The sequence below is a fragment of the Trachypithecus francoisi genome, unplaced genomic scaffold (genome assembly GCF_009764315.1).
Source record: "Trachypithecus francoisi isolate TF-2019V2 unplaced genomic scaffold, Tfra_2.0 Lachesis_group15, whole genome shotgun sequence".
NCBI lineage: Eukaryota > Metazoa > Chordata > Mammalia > Primates > Cercopithecidae > Trachypithecus > Trachypithecus francoisi.
Genome location: NW_022681460.1, coordinates 67,216,318 through 67,234,154, shown reverse-complemented (window position 1 = coordinate 67,234,154; position 17,837 = coordinate 67,216,318). Strand labels below are relative to the sequence as shown.

The window sequence follows — 17,837 nt, the reverse complement described above, 5'->3', positions numbered from 1 at the left end:
CTCAAGTCCTAAAGTCTAACATAATGTAGATGTAAATCATGAACCTAAAGGATCATGAGGAATAAATACAGTAACTCAGGACCAATTCAAACCCAACTTGGGGGAGAAAACAAAGACTCAGTTGTCCATACTGGATCCCTTAGTATCAAACTCACTGTATACTGCCATGATTAATAGCATCTGAGTCAAAGGAAAGGTTAAAAGTCTTTGTCCATTCAGAGAAACAGGACTGTAGTAAAACCTCACCCACTTAGACTTCAAAGAGAGGAGCTTGTCTTGTTTAGGAAAAAGTTAATATAAGTATTATCAAGCATTTAGAATAAGCTGCTAAGAAAGCATTATTAAGCATTGGTTTATGAGACCCCTTTCAGAGGGCTAGTCAGAACCATTACCTGGATATAAATTGTGAGAATGAAATGGGTTCTTCTTAATAGTTGGAACATTTCATTCTCTTCAGCATTTCTCTGTTCATTTGGGAGGCATTTATAGAGCCCTTGCTCTATAGCAGGCATTGTGCTAGATGCTTGCGTTATTAAAGTAAAGGAGAAAGAGACAGGTCCTGTTCTGACAGTTAATGCTTTAGAGCAGAGGTTAAAATCACACCCGTGTGGCAGGCACAGTGGCTCACGCCTGTAATCCCAGCACTTTGGGAGGCTGAGGCAGGCAGATTACCTGAGGTCAGGAGTTTGAGACCATCCAGGCCAACATGGTGAAACCCCATCTCTACAAAAATACAATAAAAAATTAGCCAGATGTGGTGGCCTGTGCCTATCGTCCCAGCTACTTGGGAGGCTAAGGCAAGAGAATCTTCTGAACCCAGGAGGCAGAGGTTGTAGTGAGCCAAGATTACAGGACTACACTCCAGCCTGGGCAATAGAGTGAGACTCTGTCTCATAAAATATATATAAATAAATAAATAAAATAAAATCACACTCATGTGTGTGCACACAGATTTGAGATGCCATGTACACATTTGTATTACTAACTTCTTACCAAACTGTTTCTTCATAGATGGCTCGCAAATAAATTCAGCCTGTCTTAGTTAGACCTAGGGCCAGAAATACCATATGCTTCCTCCTCTCAGAGCACAGTCTTCCAGAAGTTCTGAAGAGTGACTTCTCTTTTGGCTGAGAGGCGTAGGTGATGATAGGCTAGTCAGCAATGCAGTTTTTTGAAGCAGTTGATTTACCCTGTGTATTTTGCTAGCTGACTCTCTGCCAACACCCATGCCAACCTCTGGTCATGCTGTTCAGAGCTACAACCCACCACCATCACCACTGAAGTTTGCTTGAACTTGATTGCAATCCTAAAGTATATATATCACCCTTGCCCCTCTTACTCTGGCTTTAGCCTGTTCTGCATTTTTATGAAGAGTTGGCCAGAAACCCCGTCCAAAATATTCATTCACATTATTTTAGATTTGCCGCTATGGCAGAGCAGTTAATTTCAGAATTCAGCCACCACGGGCTATAGGCACTTTGAATATTTTTTGTGCAAGGGGTGGAGCTTTTCTGTTTTCTGTCAATTCCTTTCTAGAATACAGAGATGTGAATAGCCCACTGGCTCGAATCAGGAAGGCCCAGGCCATGAAAGTTTTAGGGATCATAAGGCCTTTGTCACCAGACTTCAATGCCTATATTGATGCCTCTCAAGCCTTAGGATTTCATTTGCATTGATTTCATAGGCTTCCCCACCCCCATCACTGAAATTAGATAATTGCGTGTTGCCTCACAATAAATCCATATGCACATTCCTAGTTTCCAAGAGTGTAAAGTACTAAAGATAGTTACAGGGGAAGTGAAAAATCGCTTTCCCTTTGCCAGAGAAGAATCTGTTTTGTGCTGTTTTCCATTAATAATAAACTTATGTTGGGAGTGCTAAAAGTTTTAAAAGAGATTTTTGGTTGAGAGCTTAGCTCTATTTCTTATTAAATGTCTGCACATTTATGTTATTATTTTTCATTTTAATTTAGTTTGGTGAGTTTATTTTTTCCTTTGCCTCCTGCAAGGAGGGATGATTGTAAGAGTTCTCAAGCTTTGTGCACTAAGGTTCAGTTTATTTTCTAGTTAAGAAGACATTTAAAGAAATTATGATCTCTGTTTTACAGGGTTTTCTAGTTTTTTACTAACATAAGTTGTAGTAAATCATAGTTTTTCTGTTTTTAGAAAGCTGGTGGGCAAGAGTTAGTGATCTATACCTAGTACTTGAATATTAATTAAAATGTTTGCTGTGAAAGATCTTTCCAAATGAGAGATCATGTGATGGCAATCTTATTTAAAATGTTTTAAGAATATATATAATGTATGAAGAAAAATGAAAGCAACAACCTTGACAAGAAGTGCAAGATGGGCTAGAGTCATCTTTACCATTCAGTAGATTTTTCACTTCATAGAAAAATTTGTTCCAGGAAAGCTGGAATTGTGTTTCTGTAGCTGGAGTTCCTTACCAGGATGGAGCACCCCTAGGGAAACGTTGTTGTGAGTGAGTAAAGCAAGTCATCGTTTCGTAACTGATCACTTTTGCTTTTGGGGAGTTTCAGAGTTGGGAAATATTTGTGCAAAGAATGTTATACAGGAGGCTGAGGCAGGAGAATCGCTTGAACCCAGGAGGTGGAGGTTGCAGTGAGCCAAGATCATGCCACTGCACTGCAGCCTGGCAACAGAGCAAGACTCCATCTCAAAAAAAAAAAAAAGAATGTTATAATTGTGGCCTTATAACACCACCTTACCTCCATGTGTGCACTCTTCATAGCCTTCCGTTCAACCATATGTACCTTTTTGTTGCTAATTTGGTTTGAGGTGGAGAGAGCCATGTGTTTGAACTGTGTCCAAAACTTTGGACAACAGACACAGAACACCGTGGAGCTATTTTCAGTGTTTCCTCGATTGAGGACTTCCAAGGTCTCAACTAAAATATCCCAAGATTATAAGATATTTCAGCTGGCACCTTTTAAATCTTTTTGGGACTTTCTAAAGTTGTAAACCATAAACATGTCCCTCTCCAGTGGCCAGGTTTTACGTAGAATTTTCAATGTCCTTTCACCTGCCTTAGTAACAGACATTGTCTTCAAGCCAGAGGATTCAGGTTTGAAGTTTTGGAAGGAAAGGTAGTCACAGCCCTAGTAGAAATAGAACATTCTGAAAGATAATTTGTTAATAACAATTCTGTTATGTGCCGAAAGCCAGGGCACCGGCAGAATTTCCTTTTAAGTGGTTCTTGGGGTAAATGGCTTAATTTCCATTATGAAAAAAGAAAAGGTTAACAATATAATCCCTTTTTACAGAATATGGCGTAAGAACAGTGCACACACTCATAGGTAGCCTGAGCATTTGTGATTTCACTGCTTTCTGGAGCAGAGTGGCAGCATCCGTCTACTTGTATAACCACTGTCCTCTTTTTTAGAATCTGCTATTCTGAGCTCAACTCAAAATTTTAAAGATTGACTATTCTTGCTGTGTTTATTTTGAATTTTTTTTTACTAGAATAACTTTCAGACACTATCTTTAGGTTAAAATCTACCGGAAGTTTTATTTTTACATTTCAAAGGTGTTAACGTATAAACCGATATCATTAGCTTCATCATATGGAGAAGTCTGACCGCAAAGAAGATTTCTTTAATGGCAGCATATGATGAATTTACAAAATCTGCTCCCACCTATAAATATTCCCAGCAATCTAAAAAAATGTGTATGATTTTTATAGTTTTACTGACTTGGATGGCAGTGTATATTGATTAGATGCATAAATTATGTGAAGAGTGACACATACCATAGTACTTGAGTTGGCGTTGTACATACAGCGAAAGTATCCCCAAGAAAATGATGGATTTTATTTCTGCTGTCTTTCTCTTCTTGTAATTATTCATTTATTTTTTGAGAAGGAGTCTCGCTCTGTCACCCAGGCTGCAGTGCAGTGGCGTGATCTCGGCTCTCTGCAACCTCCACCTCCCGAGTTCAAGCGATTCTCCTGCCTCAGCCTCCAGAGTAGCTGGGATTACAGGCATGCACCATCATGCCTGGCTAATTTTTTTTTTTTTTTTTTTTTTTCAGTAGAGACAGAGTTTCACTATGTTGGCCAGGCTGCTCTCGAACTCCTGACCTCAGGTGATCTGCCTGCCTCGGCCTCCCAAAGTGCTGGAATTACAGGTGTGTTTAATAAGCAAGTTTAAGAGAGGATAGATTCCAAGTATAAAAATAACTTTCATTTCTGAATAAGCATTTTGCTTTTTAATGGCGTTTACTTTTTTTTCCCCACTGCATCTCTTTTCCTAAGGGATCTTTTCATAACTCTGAGTATGTGGGTTTTAATTTAAAAGGGTTCTAATTGGCAAAATGCTTTTTGGTTTACAGCTAGAAAATGATTCTACTTATTGAAGCTCTAATGGTTGTCTTAGGCTCATGTTCTTCAGTTCTTTCTCACACAGAAGAAGAGTTTACTTGTTTGGTTTATAAAATGACCAGGAGAAAGAAGAAACAAAACATAGCAATAATTTATCAGAAGGCATTTATGCCCTGTATTCTTGGGACAGGTATCAGCAATTCTGTATACCATGCATGCAGTATTACCTTGTGTAGATGAACCCTTTTCAAAAATCTTTCTACATGTAACTATGTTAAAATTAACTTTTATTGGCTGTGTGTGGTGGCCCATGCCTGTAATGCCAGCACTTTGGGAGGCTGAGGCAGGAGGATCACTTGAGGCCAGAAGTTCACGACCAGCATGGGATCTACATAAAATAAAAAAGTTAGCCAGGCATGGTGGCACACGCCTGTAGTCCCAGCTACTGAGGCTACTCAGCTACCAGGCTGAGTCGGGAGGATTTATTGAGCCCAAGAGGCTGAAACTGCAGTGAGCTATGATTGCACCACTGCACTGCAGCCTAGGTGACAGAGTGAGACCCTGTCTCAAAAGAAAAAAAAGTAAAAAAAAAATTTAAAAATATGAAATAATGCACACTAATCTTAGTCTTTTAATGTGTTTGAGACCTTCATATGATTATTCTGATTTTTATGGATAATTCTTATAAATTTTCATTTTATTTGGCTGGGTAGGAGATTATCAGAGGAAATATTACTCTGTATTTTAATAAAACCATGATTCTGAAACTAAAATGATAGTAAAATTGGAACATATTTAAGTTCTTATTAAAAGAGTAAAAGTAATAATTCCTTTAATCTACAGCTTAGGGTGAGACTAAAGGAAAAATCAATCCATTGGAAAAATATACATAGTGAGATGTTTTAAGAAATGCCCATTTTGCCGGCCGGGCGCGGTGGCTCAAGCCTGTAATCCCAGCACTTTGGGAGGCCGAGACGGGCGGATCACGAGGTCAGGAGATCGAGACCATCCTGGGTAACATGGTGAAACCCCGTCTCTACTAAAAAATACAAAAAACTAGCCGGGCGACATGGCGGGCGCCTGTAGTCCCAGCTGCTTGGGAGGCTGAGGCAGGAGAATGGCGTAAACCCAGGAGGCGGAGCTTGCAGTGAGCTGAGACCCCGCCACTGCACTCCAGCCTGGGCGGCAGAGCGAGACTCCGTCTCAAAAAAAAAAAAAAAGAAATGCCCATTTTGTTCCATCTGGTTATAAGCTGCCCAAAAGTCATTGCTTAGGTGGCTTCTTGTCACTTCTCTTCTGCCCTCTCATTCCCAGTCTTCTCCCCCAGACAGGGGCCAAAGTTTTCAGGCATGTATTTGTTGAGTCCCTTAAGATCGCCATGTTTCCACAAAGTTACACAAGAAGGAAGCTGTTGCGTCTACTAGTCCCTGGAAACCAGGACTTCGCCCTGCGTGGGCAAGAGAGGAGACTGGTTAAGCTCGGACTTGAGTCAGACCTTGGGCTCAGATCCAAATCTCCCACCTATTAGCTCTGCATCTGTGGCCAGGCACTTCATCTCTTTGTTATTTAATGTGAAGATCTTCTGCCCTTCCCGTCAACTGCCATTCTTAAAATACTTGAGTTCCCATAAAAGTGCTATTTTTGTACATACCATTAACATGGTAGTAATGGCTTATATTCATGTATCAGCAGAGAGGCCAGAATTGTCAGGACAAGCTTAATGTAAAAGTGCATGTTTACTTGGTTATACTTTTACCAAACACATAATCAATTTGTTTCCTATTTCAGAAGGTATTACCGTGTAAGTGGGTTTAAGGGTGGGCCTGGTATGGTTTTAGTAAGCATGTTTGGACGGAGTACTATCTGTGAAGTGTGAGTAGTTAATTGTACTGAAATAATATAGGACCCTACAGTGCTGATGACGTGGTCTCATGGAGTGTGTGGGTGTGCGTTCCATACCTGTTATGTCAGAAGGCACTCTCATGGCAGGTCCATCTGGCTCTTTGACTTTGGGAACTAACCAGGAACATCTTTATCATTACTGATTTCTACAGGTGCAAGAAGTTGAGGGTGCTTGCTGCTTGGAGGCCTTCCTCGACATATTAAGGGCTGGCTGGACGTGATGGCTCACGCCTGCAATCCCAGCATTTTGGGAGGCCAAGGTGGACAGATTGTCTGAGCTCAGGAGTTCTAGACCAGCCCGGGCAACATGGTGAAACCTCATCTCTACCAAAAAAAAAAAAAATACAAAACAAATTTAGCTGTAGTCCCAGCTACTTGAGGGGCTGAGGCGGGAGGATTGCCTGAACGAGGCTGTAGTGAGCTGTGTTCATGCCACTGCACTCCAGTCTGGGTGACAGAGCAATAACCTGTCTCTAGAAAAAAGAAAAGAAAAGAGAAAGAAAGAAAAACCTATCAAGGGCCACACTGATAAAAACAAATGACACAATAACCAGATACTATATAATCTGAGGATACCTATTTTAAAAAATTAAGATAGATTATGGATACAATTTGGTCTGTTGTTTCTTTCATTTGGTTGAACCTTGTGGAACTAGAGATACTAGACAGCTTTTGACCTATAAAAGTGGTGATTTCCTTTGTCCAACCTAATACATAAATACTAAACAGGATATGCCACATTTTCCCACTAGCTGATTATATTTCAGTACAGACATTTGTAATCTAATTCAGTTTAGAGATTGGCATTTCAATTTGCAATCCCAGTTTCTTATTGTGCTCTTGGGAACAACCCTGGAGAAGTCGGGGATAAGAAGATTTCCATTACTTGTTCAATGTTATCGATTCATTGCGTGTCAATTCCTTGTTAAATCATTTGCCCTAGTGCCCGTCCTTATTTAATGGATGGGTTGGGGAGATACCCAGGCCCTGTTGTTGTTCATATGTAGAATTTAGACTGTGGGCCGTCTCCAACCTGAACCTGCTTATTAGAATCATACGTCGCCCATCACTTGTTTTGAGTTCATTTTAATGTTGTCACAATTACCCATTGTATCAAAATTCTTTTTTTTTTTTTTTGAGACCGAGCCTCGCTCTGTCACCCAGGCTGGTGTGCAGTGGCGCTATCTTGGCTCACTGCAACACAATTCTTAGAACGATAGTCATCAGACAAATCATTTGGAAAGCGATATTTTAACACAACCAAATTTTTTTACAGTATAATCTATATCCAAATATCCTTTTATTCACTTCTCGATCCCATTCATCTCCTTCTTTGTACCACACCATACTCCTCACTTTCCAATGTTCACTCTACTATTTATTATTAGTATTATGCTAATAGCATCACATAGTTTATAAAAGGATGCAAATCATTTCTTACACTGTGCATTTGACCCAACGTGTAGGCTGAAAGAATGCCATCTTGAGCATTCTTTCATTTATTTATGTGCAAGCATTTATTGAGTACCCACTATGTGCCAAGTCCTTGTACACAAGGAGCTTGAGTTTGAGAAAAGGAGCCAGATTAATAGATGGCATGGTTGTGGACTTCACTGAGATTTTCCTGCCTATTGTGATAGGTGCACACAGAAAGTGCAGCAAGCCCCAGCAAAGAGGGTCTGGAAAGCTTTCCCAGAGAAGGTGGTTGACACTGAAGAGGAACTTTCAAGCAGAGGAGAAACGTGTGTCAGGAGAGGGAGCAGCAAAGTCAGAGGTCTGGATGAAGAGCTGAGTAAATCGGAAAACTTGGGTAATATGAGAAAATTGGGTCAAGTAATATGAATCATTTCTCTCTATCAGTATTTTGACTTCTGGGGTATCGATTCTATTCTTTGCTTATTTTATTTATAAATTGGTTCTCTAATAGGTTGTTTCCTTATTTCTGCAAACTTTAAATTTATATCATTTGTGTTTTTTATCTTGTCTTTGAGGTCTCATTTAATTGAATTCATGTTCTTATTAAATTATTTTATAGAGGGAAGCAACTCTTAGGAATTTCTTCCTGTTCCTTGAGTTATATTGTCTCCTGATGAAGTGTTGAGAGCAAAAGATTGGCTTTCTGTTTTTATCTATGCTTCTTTTCCCCCCCTTCTTTGCCATAGTTTGTTTGTACAGTTGTCATGCTTTTTTTTTTTTTTTTTTCCCATCTTGGTCCTGTTTGGGTGGCTCTGATCACATTCTCTATTTGTGCTGATATTGAAGGTTATGTTTTGACCTGTTTGCCATGCTATCTGACAATAGATTTTTTTTCTTCTTTCAAGATACAGTTGAGGGCTTCATTTTGTGGTCCATTTATGTTTGTTGTTGCTACAACCTGGCCATGATATATGGTGAAATGTGGTCTTCACTGGGATACCTGGACTCTGCCTTTTCTCTCCTGAAACTGTGTTGAATGTGCCGTATCATAATTTATGCCACCTGGTTCATAGCCGGGGTAATTGGTGGAATATAGCCATTCTGCCTTTCATTCATTTTTTGAATTTTAGGGGCTGTATTTCAATCAAGAACAGCCTGCCCTGACTTCCCATCATTTCACTCATTGCTCTTCTGCAGCCATTTCCACTGCTCTTAGGCCAGAGAAAGATAAAGAGGCCACACTGTTTCCTTCCAGATCTGGAGTCACATGACAGGGTTCTGTGGATTCCTGCTAGCCTGGCTTTTGTAGAAGTTGGGGGCCTTTTCCAGTGAGCTTCAGAAATTTCTTTCTTACCTTGGTCATGGAGTTCAGTACATTAGATTATATAGCTTTCTTTGTTTGGTTGCTCTTGGCGTAATACTTTTGCTAGTTTTTAGTGTTTTTTGTTTGTTTGTTTATTTTTTCTTCTTGGGGGGCTTTTCTCGTTTTGTTAGTCGTTGTGAGAAGAATATTCTGTGGTTCAGTGTTCAGCAGAGTTCATGACCTGATAGTTTTGCCAATTGGATGACCACAAACAACCTTTCTAGCTCTAAATAATTCCTCTCTGAAGGTATTTAGTCTAGATTTCTTCAATGTGGAACTTGAAGTAAGTTTGCTTATTTATCCTGCAAACACAAGGAGATTAACGTTAAGGTTGTAGATGTCAGTCTAGGAGGTAACATTGGACCCTCCCTCCTCCAGCTTCGACAGATGACCAGTGATCTGGTGGCATAAGTTTGGCTTGGAGGAATGGTCTTGGTGGTCCCCCCTTCCCTCCATTGCCATTTGGCTCCATCAGTTCTCTGTATTTCTACATTGCCATTTGCCTAGACAAGGTTGTTTGGCAGCCCTGTCGGAGAAGTCATCATGCCTGATCCATGAGTCATTCAGCCTAAGATGCCATAAAAGTAATGTGACTTTGCAGACACCACCCAATCCCTTAGGAGACTTACGGCTTCTGGGATGAACACTTTCATCAGCTCCAGAAACTAGTGCCTTAAACACATATGTAATTGCCCTACTTGGCAGTCCTGTTCTGAATCATCCTTTTTCCATGACATGTGAGAATTGGATGCCCTTGGGAATGAGTGGGTTTGGTGTTTTGCTTTAGTCTTCAGTGTGTCTGATCCCATAGATTTGCTTTGGATAACACTACCCCACTCTGAACAGAGGGACCTGTAGAGCTGTGGATACTTTGTTTCCTAACTCATCTATTTAATATGAAACAATGCGTTTCTCTGACCTGTGGTCAGGGTGACAAAGCCCCAGGCAGAAATGTCTTCCAAAGATTTACAGAGTGAAGGAGAAGCCAGTCCTCTTTCCTCTACTTACCACTCTCTCCCCCGACCCATTCAGGAGGAAAGGCGTTCTCTGCTCTGTGACATCCTGCAGAACTGGGGTGGGAGGATTCACTTTTGTTTTAAGCCTCCCGAGATCTGGCTGTAGGACTCCTGAGATTTTATATTTTTCTCCCTTCTCCTCATGGGGGCGATTAAAAACAATTCAAAGTTCGTGAGTTTAAGAAATAGATTACAGTTGATTAGGGAACATAACATCCATTTGCTGCTCCTTTGGTTTTATGGTTAAATTTTAAAGCAGTTTCTTAAGTGAATTAAGTGCTGACAAGCCTTTGCCCCTAGGGAATGGTAATATTACCTCAAATTCTCACATATTTTTTCCAAATAAAACTATCATGTAATTATCTTCTCCTCTCTGCCGCCCCCTCCTCCTCCGTCTCTTTCTTCAAATCTGGCAACAACTAGTTAATTTTGAAACTGCCAGAGAGATTATTTCAGTGTTCCACTGCACCTCTGGGAGAAGAATGGAATCTCATCTTTTTTTTTCCATATGCTAACAAAAATCTCCTAATTTCAGAGGGCAATGATGTCACCAGCTAATGAGCAGACACTAAACAAATGAGTCCTCCCCTGACTCCTTTGTGATAAAAGAAAAAAAAATTACCCACAGTGTGCTTCATATTTTCTACTGTTACTTCTAGCAACTCATAAACACACTTTTAAGTAACTCTAACTTATTTGAACAGTGAGACTAATATTTTTCTAAGCACGAAGAATAACACATTAACCTGATGACTGTGACCAAAAGGCCTCTGCCATGGCCCCAGAATCAGTGCAGTGCCCCTAAAGTAGGGAGGGACTTTCAGTGCATCACTTTTTGGACCGTGGAGGGAGATCAGGCATGTTGGAGAGATTATGAAATCAAGCTTGGGGAAGAGGAGGGCCAGGAAGCTCTTGTTGATTGGTGTCACATGCTGTTTATAAAAGCAACAACATCAGCTGAGCTCTTCTTTGTCTAGATAGGAGGGTATCTAAGGTTGGGCTGGGGTGGGCGGGAGAAGTAGGGCCCCAGGACCACCTAAATACTGGACTAGACTCATGTAGGGACATGGAAATGTCCCTAAACCCATGGCAGGCCCTCTTCCCCTCACGGAAGTGTGCCTCAATTTCCTTACCCAGAGATGAGTCCTCCCACATCGAATTCCTATATCTCTGTGTTTTTCTCATGCAGTTGTCATGGTTGACCTTAACATTAATCATATTTCTGAACTTCTCTTGGGGCTCTCCCTACCCATTCAGACTTCTAGATGATAACGTTTGTAAATCCAGGGAATGCTGGCTTCCTCCTATTGCTATTCCTTGCCTTTCCTGATGTCTTGAATCAGTGCATTCATTCATTCATTCATTTCAATCAGGAAATATCTGTTTAGCACAAACACAGATATTTATTTATCTGAGTGGAAAAGAATATTGTAATTCTCAGTGTTGGTAACTGCTTGTGAGATTTTAAAACAATACAACTTTTCTTCAGAGCAAGTTGTCAATATGTGTCAAAAGTCTTAAAGACACACCCTTTTACCCATCAATTCTACAATCGAATCATCTTTCTAAAAAAAAAAAAGTGTTAGATATGTTAGAAATTTTCCACAAAATGTGCCTCCCAGGATTATTTGGAAACAGCCAAATGTCTAATTATGGGGACCATGATATCAGTAAATTATGGTATACTTTGATGACTAAATACTACTGTATCATTAATACATTGTATTATAGTGAATATTTGTTGACATGTGAAAATGTTCAAAACATATAGCTTTAAAAAATGGGCTATAAAACAGTGTGGCTATGGTATACACCAGGGGCCCAGAGTTTCTCTAAAGGAAAATCTTTTGAGGCAGCCATGGCTCAGAGAGGGACCCCACTTACAGGCAGATGTATTATTTCCACTTAGACGGTACGTGTAATTTGAGGGAGGATTTGGGGACACTGATAGTGACTAGAGGAGGTGGAGAAGGTAAAGGTCAAAGATCACCCTTTCTTGTAAAAAAAAAAAAAGAAACATCCAGAAACATCAGGGTGTATTTTGTGTGTGCGTGTGCATACGTGTGTGTATGGGGAAAAAGTGGGAAGGCATAAACCAAAATATTAGCAAGTTTTCTATCTGAGTATAGGATGATATGTCATTTCTCTTACTACTTTCTGCATTTTTGCATTCTCCAAATTTTTAATAATACATGTCATGTGTAGTCAGAAACAATAAATGCTACTAACATACAGATGTGGAAATGAATGTGGTCAGGCTCATTGTCTGCGTGACAGTTAGTGAGGGGCTAGGGAATCTAGCAACGACAATATATGTGCTAAGTCCTTGGATAAAATATATTTAATCTAAAGGAGATGAGGAGCAAAGCCAGGAGGGCTTTCCAGAGGAGTAAATATGCAGACTGAAACTTGAAGGATGCGTAGGAGTTAGGGGTGTGGATGCAGTCAGCAGAGCTGTTTGCAGAAGAGGAGCCATCAGGGCAGTGAAGGGCATAGGGTGTTTGAGATGCTGCGAGGAAGCAGGGAGTGAGGACCAGGTACTCTGATGCCCTGTCCACCACGTGGTATCTGAAGAATGGAGCACGATGTACCAGAAACTGAATCTGACCATGCACAATCACATATTCCACGATAAGGCTTTTGGACCTTGTTCCAAGGAGCTAATGAGGAACAATTCCTCACCAGAGGAGTCAAATACTGAAATCCCTTCTCAGCAAATTTGCACACCTACTGTGTTCAAGCCCGCCACCCATAGAACAGGACCAGCAGTGGCCTTTCCTCACAAAGTCTATCCCCCAATCCGTCCCTCACCAGGGAGCTTCCCAGGGTGGCCTGACTCAGTCTAGTCTTTCAAATATCCCACGGTTTACTCTGACACATGGCCAGGGCTGGGAGCCACGGGGCTGGGGAGTCTCAACTTCTTCATTCCACAGTTATCGCACCAATATTTATGGGGGTTCTACTATGGGTGGGTACTAGGAATGCAAGGAGAAGGAGATCAGACAAGGCTCCTGGCCTGGGGAGCCTCCTGTTTTCTGAAAGTCAAGCCATGGTACGTCCTCACAAAGGGCCCAACATTGAGTATCTTGTTAAGTACCTGAATCACCCCCTGAGAGGCATGGCAGCGAGGTTAAAAAGGGGTGGACAAGGTCGGCTCTGTCTCCCATCCTCTTAAGACACTCCCCAAGTCCTGTGCTATGAGGAGAGGCCGCTCAGGGGAAGAAGTGGGGATGTATCCTTCCCGTCACCCTCTCCAAAGTATCTGGATAAATCAGTGCACGAGCTTCATGTGTATTTCACATGGAACGAGGACTTCCCTACCTGCCAAGCTCTAGGCTTCACATTCAAGGTCTCGTTTTATCCTCTAGAGAGCCCTAGGATGCTTCTCACTGCCTATCTTAGAAATGAAAGAAGAAACACGCCCACAGCCACACACTCTTCCCATGTGGCACAGAGGGGATCTGAACCTGTGTTGGCTCCGAGTCTTCTCTGTATCTGAACAGCCTGTCCAGAACCAGCCTCAGATGCTGGCCATATGACTAGCTTTCACATGTAAAAAGATTGTTGGTTTTTTCTGTTTTTGTTTTTTGAGACAGAGTCTTGTTGTGTTGCCCAGACTGGAGTGCAGTGGCATGATCTCGGCTCACTGCAGCCTCTGCCTCCCGGGTTCAAGTGATTCTTGTGCCTCAGCCTCCTGAGTAGCTGGGATTACAGATATGCACTATGCCTGGCTAATTTTTGTATTTTTAGTAGAGATGGGGTTTCACCATGTTGGCCAGGTTGGTCTTAAACTCCTGGCCTCAAGTAATCTGCCTGCCTTGGCCTCCCAAAGTGCTAGGATTACAGGCATGAGCCACTGTGCCCGGCTGGTTGTTGGTTGTTTTTTTTTTTTCCTCCTTGGAGACTGAATGTCGCTCTTTCACCCAGGCCGGAGTGCAGTGGCATGATCTCTGCAACCTCCGCCTTCCAGGTTCAAGCAATTCTCCTGCTTCAGCCTCCTGAGTAGCTGGGATTACAATGTGTGCTACAACGCCTGGCTAATTTCTGTATTTTTATTAGAGATGGGGTTTTACCATTTTGGTCAGGCTGGTCTCGAACTCCTGACCTCATGATCCGCCCACCTCAGCCTCCCAAAGTGCTGGGATTACAGGAGTGAGCCACCGTGCCTGGCCTGGTTGTTGGGTTTTTAAGTGGTCTTTGCTATTTACACAGCACCTGAAAGAAAAGTTTGTGAAAATTAGGTGTTGTCTGAACTCTGGTGAGTTATGAATAGAAGACTGCAGACTTAATAATAAGGCTGGGCGTGGTGGCTCATGCCTGTGGTCCCAGCACTTTGGGAGGCCAAGGCGGGCAGATCACCTGAGATCAGGAGTTTGAGACCAGCCTGGCCAATATGGTGAAACCCCATCTCTACTAAAAATGCAAAAATTAGCTGGGTGTAGTGGCAGGCGCCTGTAATCCCAGCTACTTGGGAGACTGAGGCAGGAGGAGGACTGCTTGAACCTGGGAGGTGGAGGTTGCAGTGAGCTGAGACTGAGCCATTGCACACCAGCCTGGGCAACAAGAGCAAAACTCCATCTCAAATAATAATAATAATAATAGTAAAAATATTAAGTCCTTATTGAACTCCAGTTCAATAAGGATTTCATGTACATAGTATTTAATACAATCACACTGTAAGAAAAATGTTACTATACCAAATTTATGTGCAGGAATATTAAGACCCATAAAAGTAAAGTGACTTCCTAGAGAACTTGATAATGAAACCCAGGTTGTTCTAACCCCTGAGACCTTGGGCTAATCCCCTTCCCTTTACCCCAGTCTCATTGGGGTACTCTCATTTTCTTCATTTTTATCCTGTAACGAAGGAATTCGGTGGAAAATACCTACACTCAGTTTTAAGGAAGTGTGGGCATAATTTTGCAGCACAGTTGTCAGTCTTGGATGAAGAAAGGCCTTGTTGAGTAGTAGATAGTGGCACAGGAGCAAAACCATGCAGTCTCAGATTCTGCCCCTGCCATTGCTGTGACATGGGATCATGTATGCAGATGTTGAGCACAGTGCCTGGGAATGGTGAGCTTTGGACAAATCCAAGTATTGGAAGTACAACATAACGAAAGCACCTGGGCCATCAGGTGGTGGCAGGGGAGGGGGAGTTTGTGGGAGAATCAGTTTGTGAAATGGGAAACTGGGCAGTGTAGGGAAGGTGTGGTGAGCCCTTGCAGGAGAAAGAAGAGGAAATTCCATAAAGGTTGGGAGGAGATACTTCTGAGCAGAAGACAGAGTGGGAGAAGGGAGTTTAATTCTTGGCAAGGAGTGAGAGACGCCAGCCTGCCCAGGAAAGAAGAGCAAGACAAGAGCCGAGGAAAAGGGGATGGAGCTCTGGTGATCGGATGCAGAACCTGTAATGTGTGCATGGTGAAACATGAGCCTCCACTTGGGAGCTTCGTATTCCAATTCCCTTTTGTTGTTGTTGTTGTTTGAGACGGAGTCTCACTCTGTCACCGAAGCTGGAGTGCAGTAGGGCAATCTTGGCTCACTGCAGCCTCTGCCTCCCGGGCTCAACCCATCCTCCTATCCCAGCCTCCTGAGTAGCTGGGATTACTGGTGTATGCCACCACGCCTGACTAATTTTTGTAGTTTTAGTAGAGACAGGTTTTCACCATGTTGCCCAGGCTGATCTCGAACTCCTGGCCTCAAGTGATCCGCCCGCCTCAGCCTCCCAAAATGTTGGGATTACAGGTGTGAGCCGCTGTGTCTGGCTGTTTTTAGTTTAGGTAAACCCTGAATCCTGTCCAACTCTAAATTTCTGTCATTTTAAGGAGGCACAGTGGTTCATACGCATCCCTGAGTCCTGTGTAGCTAGGTATTTTATGTTGTATGATGTCCTATAAATAGATAGGCTCAAGCATCATACATCAAGATTCACCCAATAGGAGGGACATCTAGAAACAAGCAGCTCAAACTGTGCTGTGGGAATAAGTGACTTACCCAAGTAAATGAACTTAGCCCTGAAAAGACGAACGTGACTTGCAGCCCACGTCATGGAGACTTTGTATGGATTTTTAGTCCTGTGTTGTTTAGACAATGTTCTGTTTAAGTAACAGCATGTGCCTAGCGGCTCCCCTGAGATCCTTGAGAAAATTAAATGATCATCTTGTGACACAGTCCTCATGCTCACATTTCTAGAATGCAGGAGAACTCAGATGCTTTGAAATGGGCATTAAAACAATTTGTTAAGAGAGCTTTAGAAGCACCAATGAAGGGGAAATATCCTACATTTACTCTGGTTGTTAAAATTTTAAAAAGGAATGGGGAGAGAGAAAGTGACAACTCTAGGAGAAAACCACAATCATAAGTTTTAATTCAGTAATTTCAAAAATAGCCATCGGAAGGTGTCTATTTTCAATTGAGACTACTCCCTTAAGGGGGTGTTCAGAAGAATGTCTGCAAAAGAGATCTTTTTAAGGGTTAGTCCTTGTCCTCCTTGTCCTGGATTCGCTCAGATTCTCGTGTTCTTTTTTCTGTCTCTGGAATTCCATAGACAGTAATTAAGGAACTGGAGGCCAGCAGGAGGTCAGAGAGCCTTCCTCAGTGAAAACAGGGATTGTTGGCCATGCACAACACTCCCTTTTTTCCTTGTGGTGAATAGGAGATTTGCTTAGAGCTGATGACTTATGCCTTTCTTGCAAGTTATGCAGTTAGCAAGTGACTGGGGAATCAGTCAGCAAGCAGAAAGAAGCTAATTGAATCCAGTGTCTTCCCCTTTCTCCTTCGGATACTGAGCTGTGACGGTGGAGCCTGCCTGATCATGTAACTCCACAGAGACATGTTCCAGAAGTGCCTAATCCTAATTTTGAGATTGCGGAGTTGATGCCACAAGAGTGAAGACACTCTCCGAGTGGGGAGGGGGGTGGGAGGTACCAGACGTCTTCAGAATTGCCCCTTAGACTTGCTAAATGCCGAAGCCGGTAAGTCTCTGAATGCGTTTAATGGGAAGGGAAGAATGTGTTTTCTGTTGGTTCAAGTAAAAGTTTTTGCTGCTCCTGCCTATGATGTTTCTCTCTCTTTCCTTCTTAAATTCCTCTAAATTTGCCCTTCTTCCTCTGTTTACTTCCCTACCTGGTAACCCTGAACTTTTTTGCCCGGCATTTTCACCAGTGAAAATGCATAACTTTTGGAGAATAGTGAATATTATTTTGAGAATTTGAGACAATGAGCATATATGGCTCAGCTGTGAATTGTGGCGGCTTTTCCTGGGGAGGACTTGCATTCAGACAGTGTTGCACATTGCTTTTCATAAGCTTATATCTGATTGGCTTCCTTCTCTTAACTTTAAGATTAATGCTGTGGCACAGCAGACCTAGAAAGCTGAAGCATAATATGTCTGATCATGCGCTAGGTTAGACACACCAGTGTGAATTTCACAAGCAAGTACATTTCCAGTTTCAAATTGCTTTTCAGAAATGTTTAAATATCTCTCGGTGTTATGTGGCGCCGGGGGAGATAAGTGGGCTTACTCTGGGTGTTAATTGTGACAGCGTGTTGTGTGTTTTGAGCTAGGGAAACAAGCTGAGTGAGAGTGCTTCTGCAAAGGGCAGAGTTGTAATCCTGTGATCAGCGTGGTGGTCTCAAGCGGTCCTCCAAAGGGTCTAGCTGCTCCTTGCAAGTTTGTTTTAACGTTTATTGCAGCACATTGCCACTGTGCCTGCACAACTGTGCCATATGGCTTTTGGAAAGGATTTGCTCTGCTCTCTGTAGTCCCAAGAACTGTTACAGGGTCCGGTGAAGTATCTGTTACC

General features: G+C 42.1%; 1 protein-coding gene across 3 annotated transcripts in view; it reads left to right on the top strand.

Moving 5' to 3' along the window:
- SASH1 (SAM and SH3 domain containing 1) overlaps positions 1-17,837 on the top strand; it is a 362,686-nt gene that overhangs the window by 302,353 nt on the left and 42,496 nt on the right. The window contains exon 1 of one of the 3 annotated variants that reach the window (XM_033235130.1): positions 16,584-17,006. The exons of the other annotated variants lie outside the window; for them this stretch is intronic. Within the exon in view, the coding sequence (XP_033091021.1) occupies positions 16,995-17,006 (12 nt within the window). The 5' untranslated portion in view covers positions 16,584-16,994. Of the gene's footprint in view, positions 1-16,583; positions 17,007-17,837 lie in introns of those variants that run through there. 3 annotated transcript variants of the gene reach the window in all.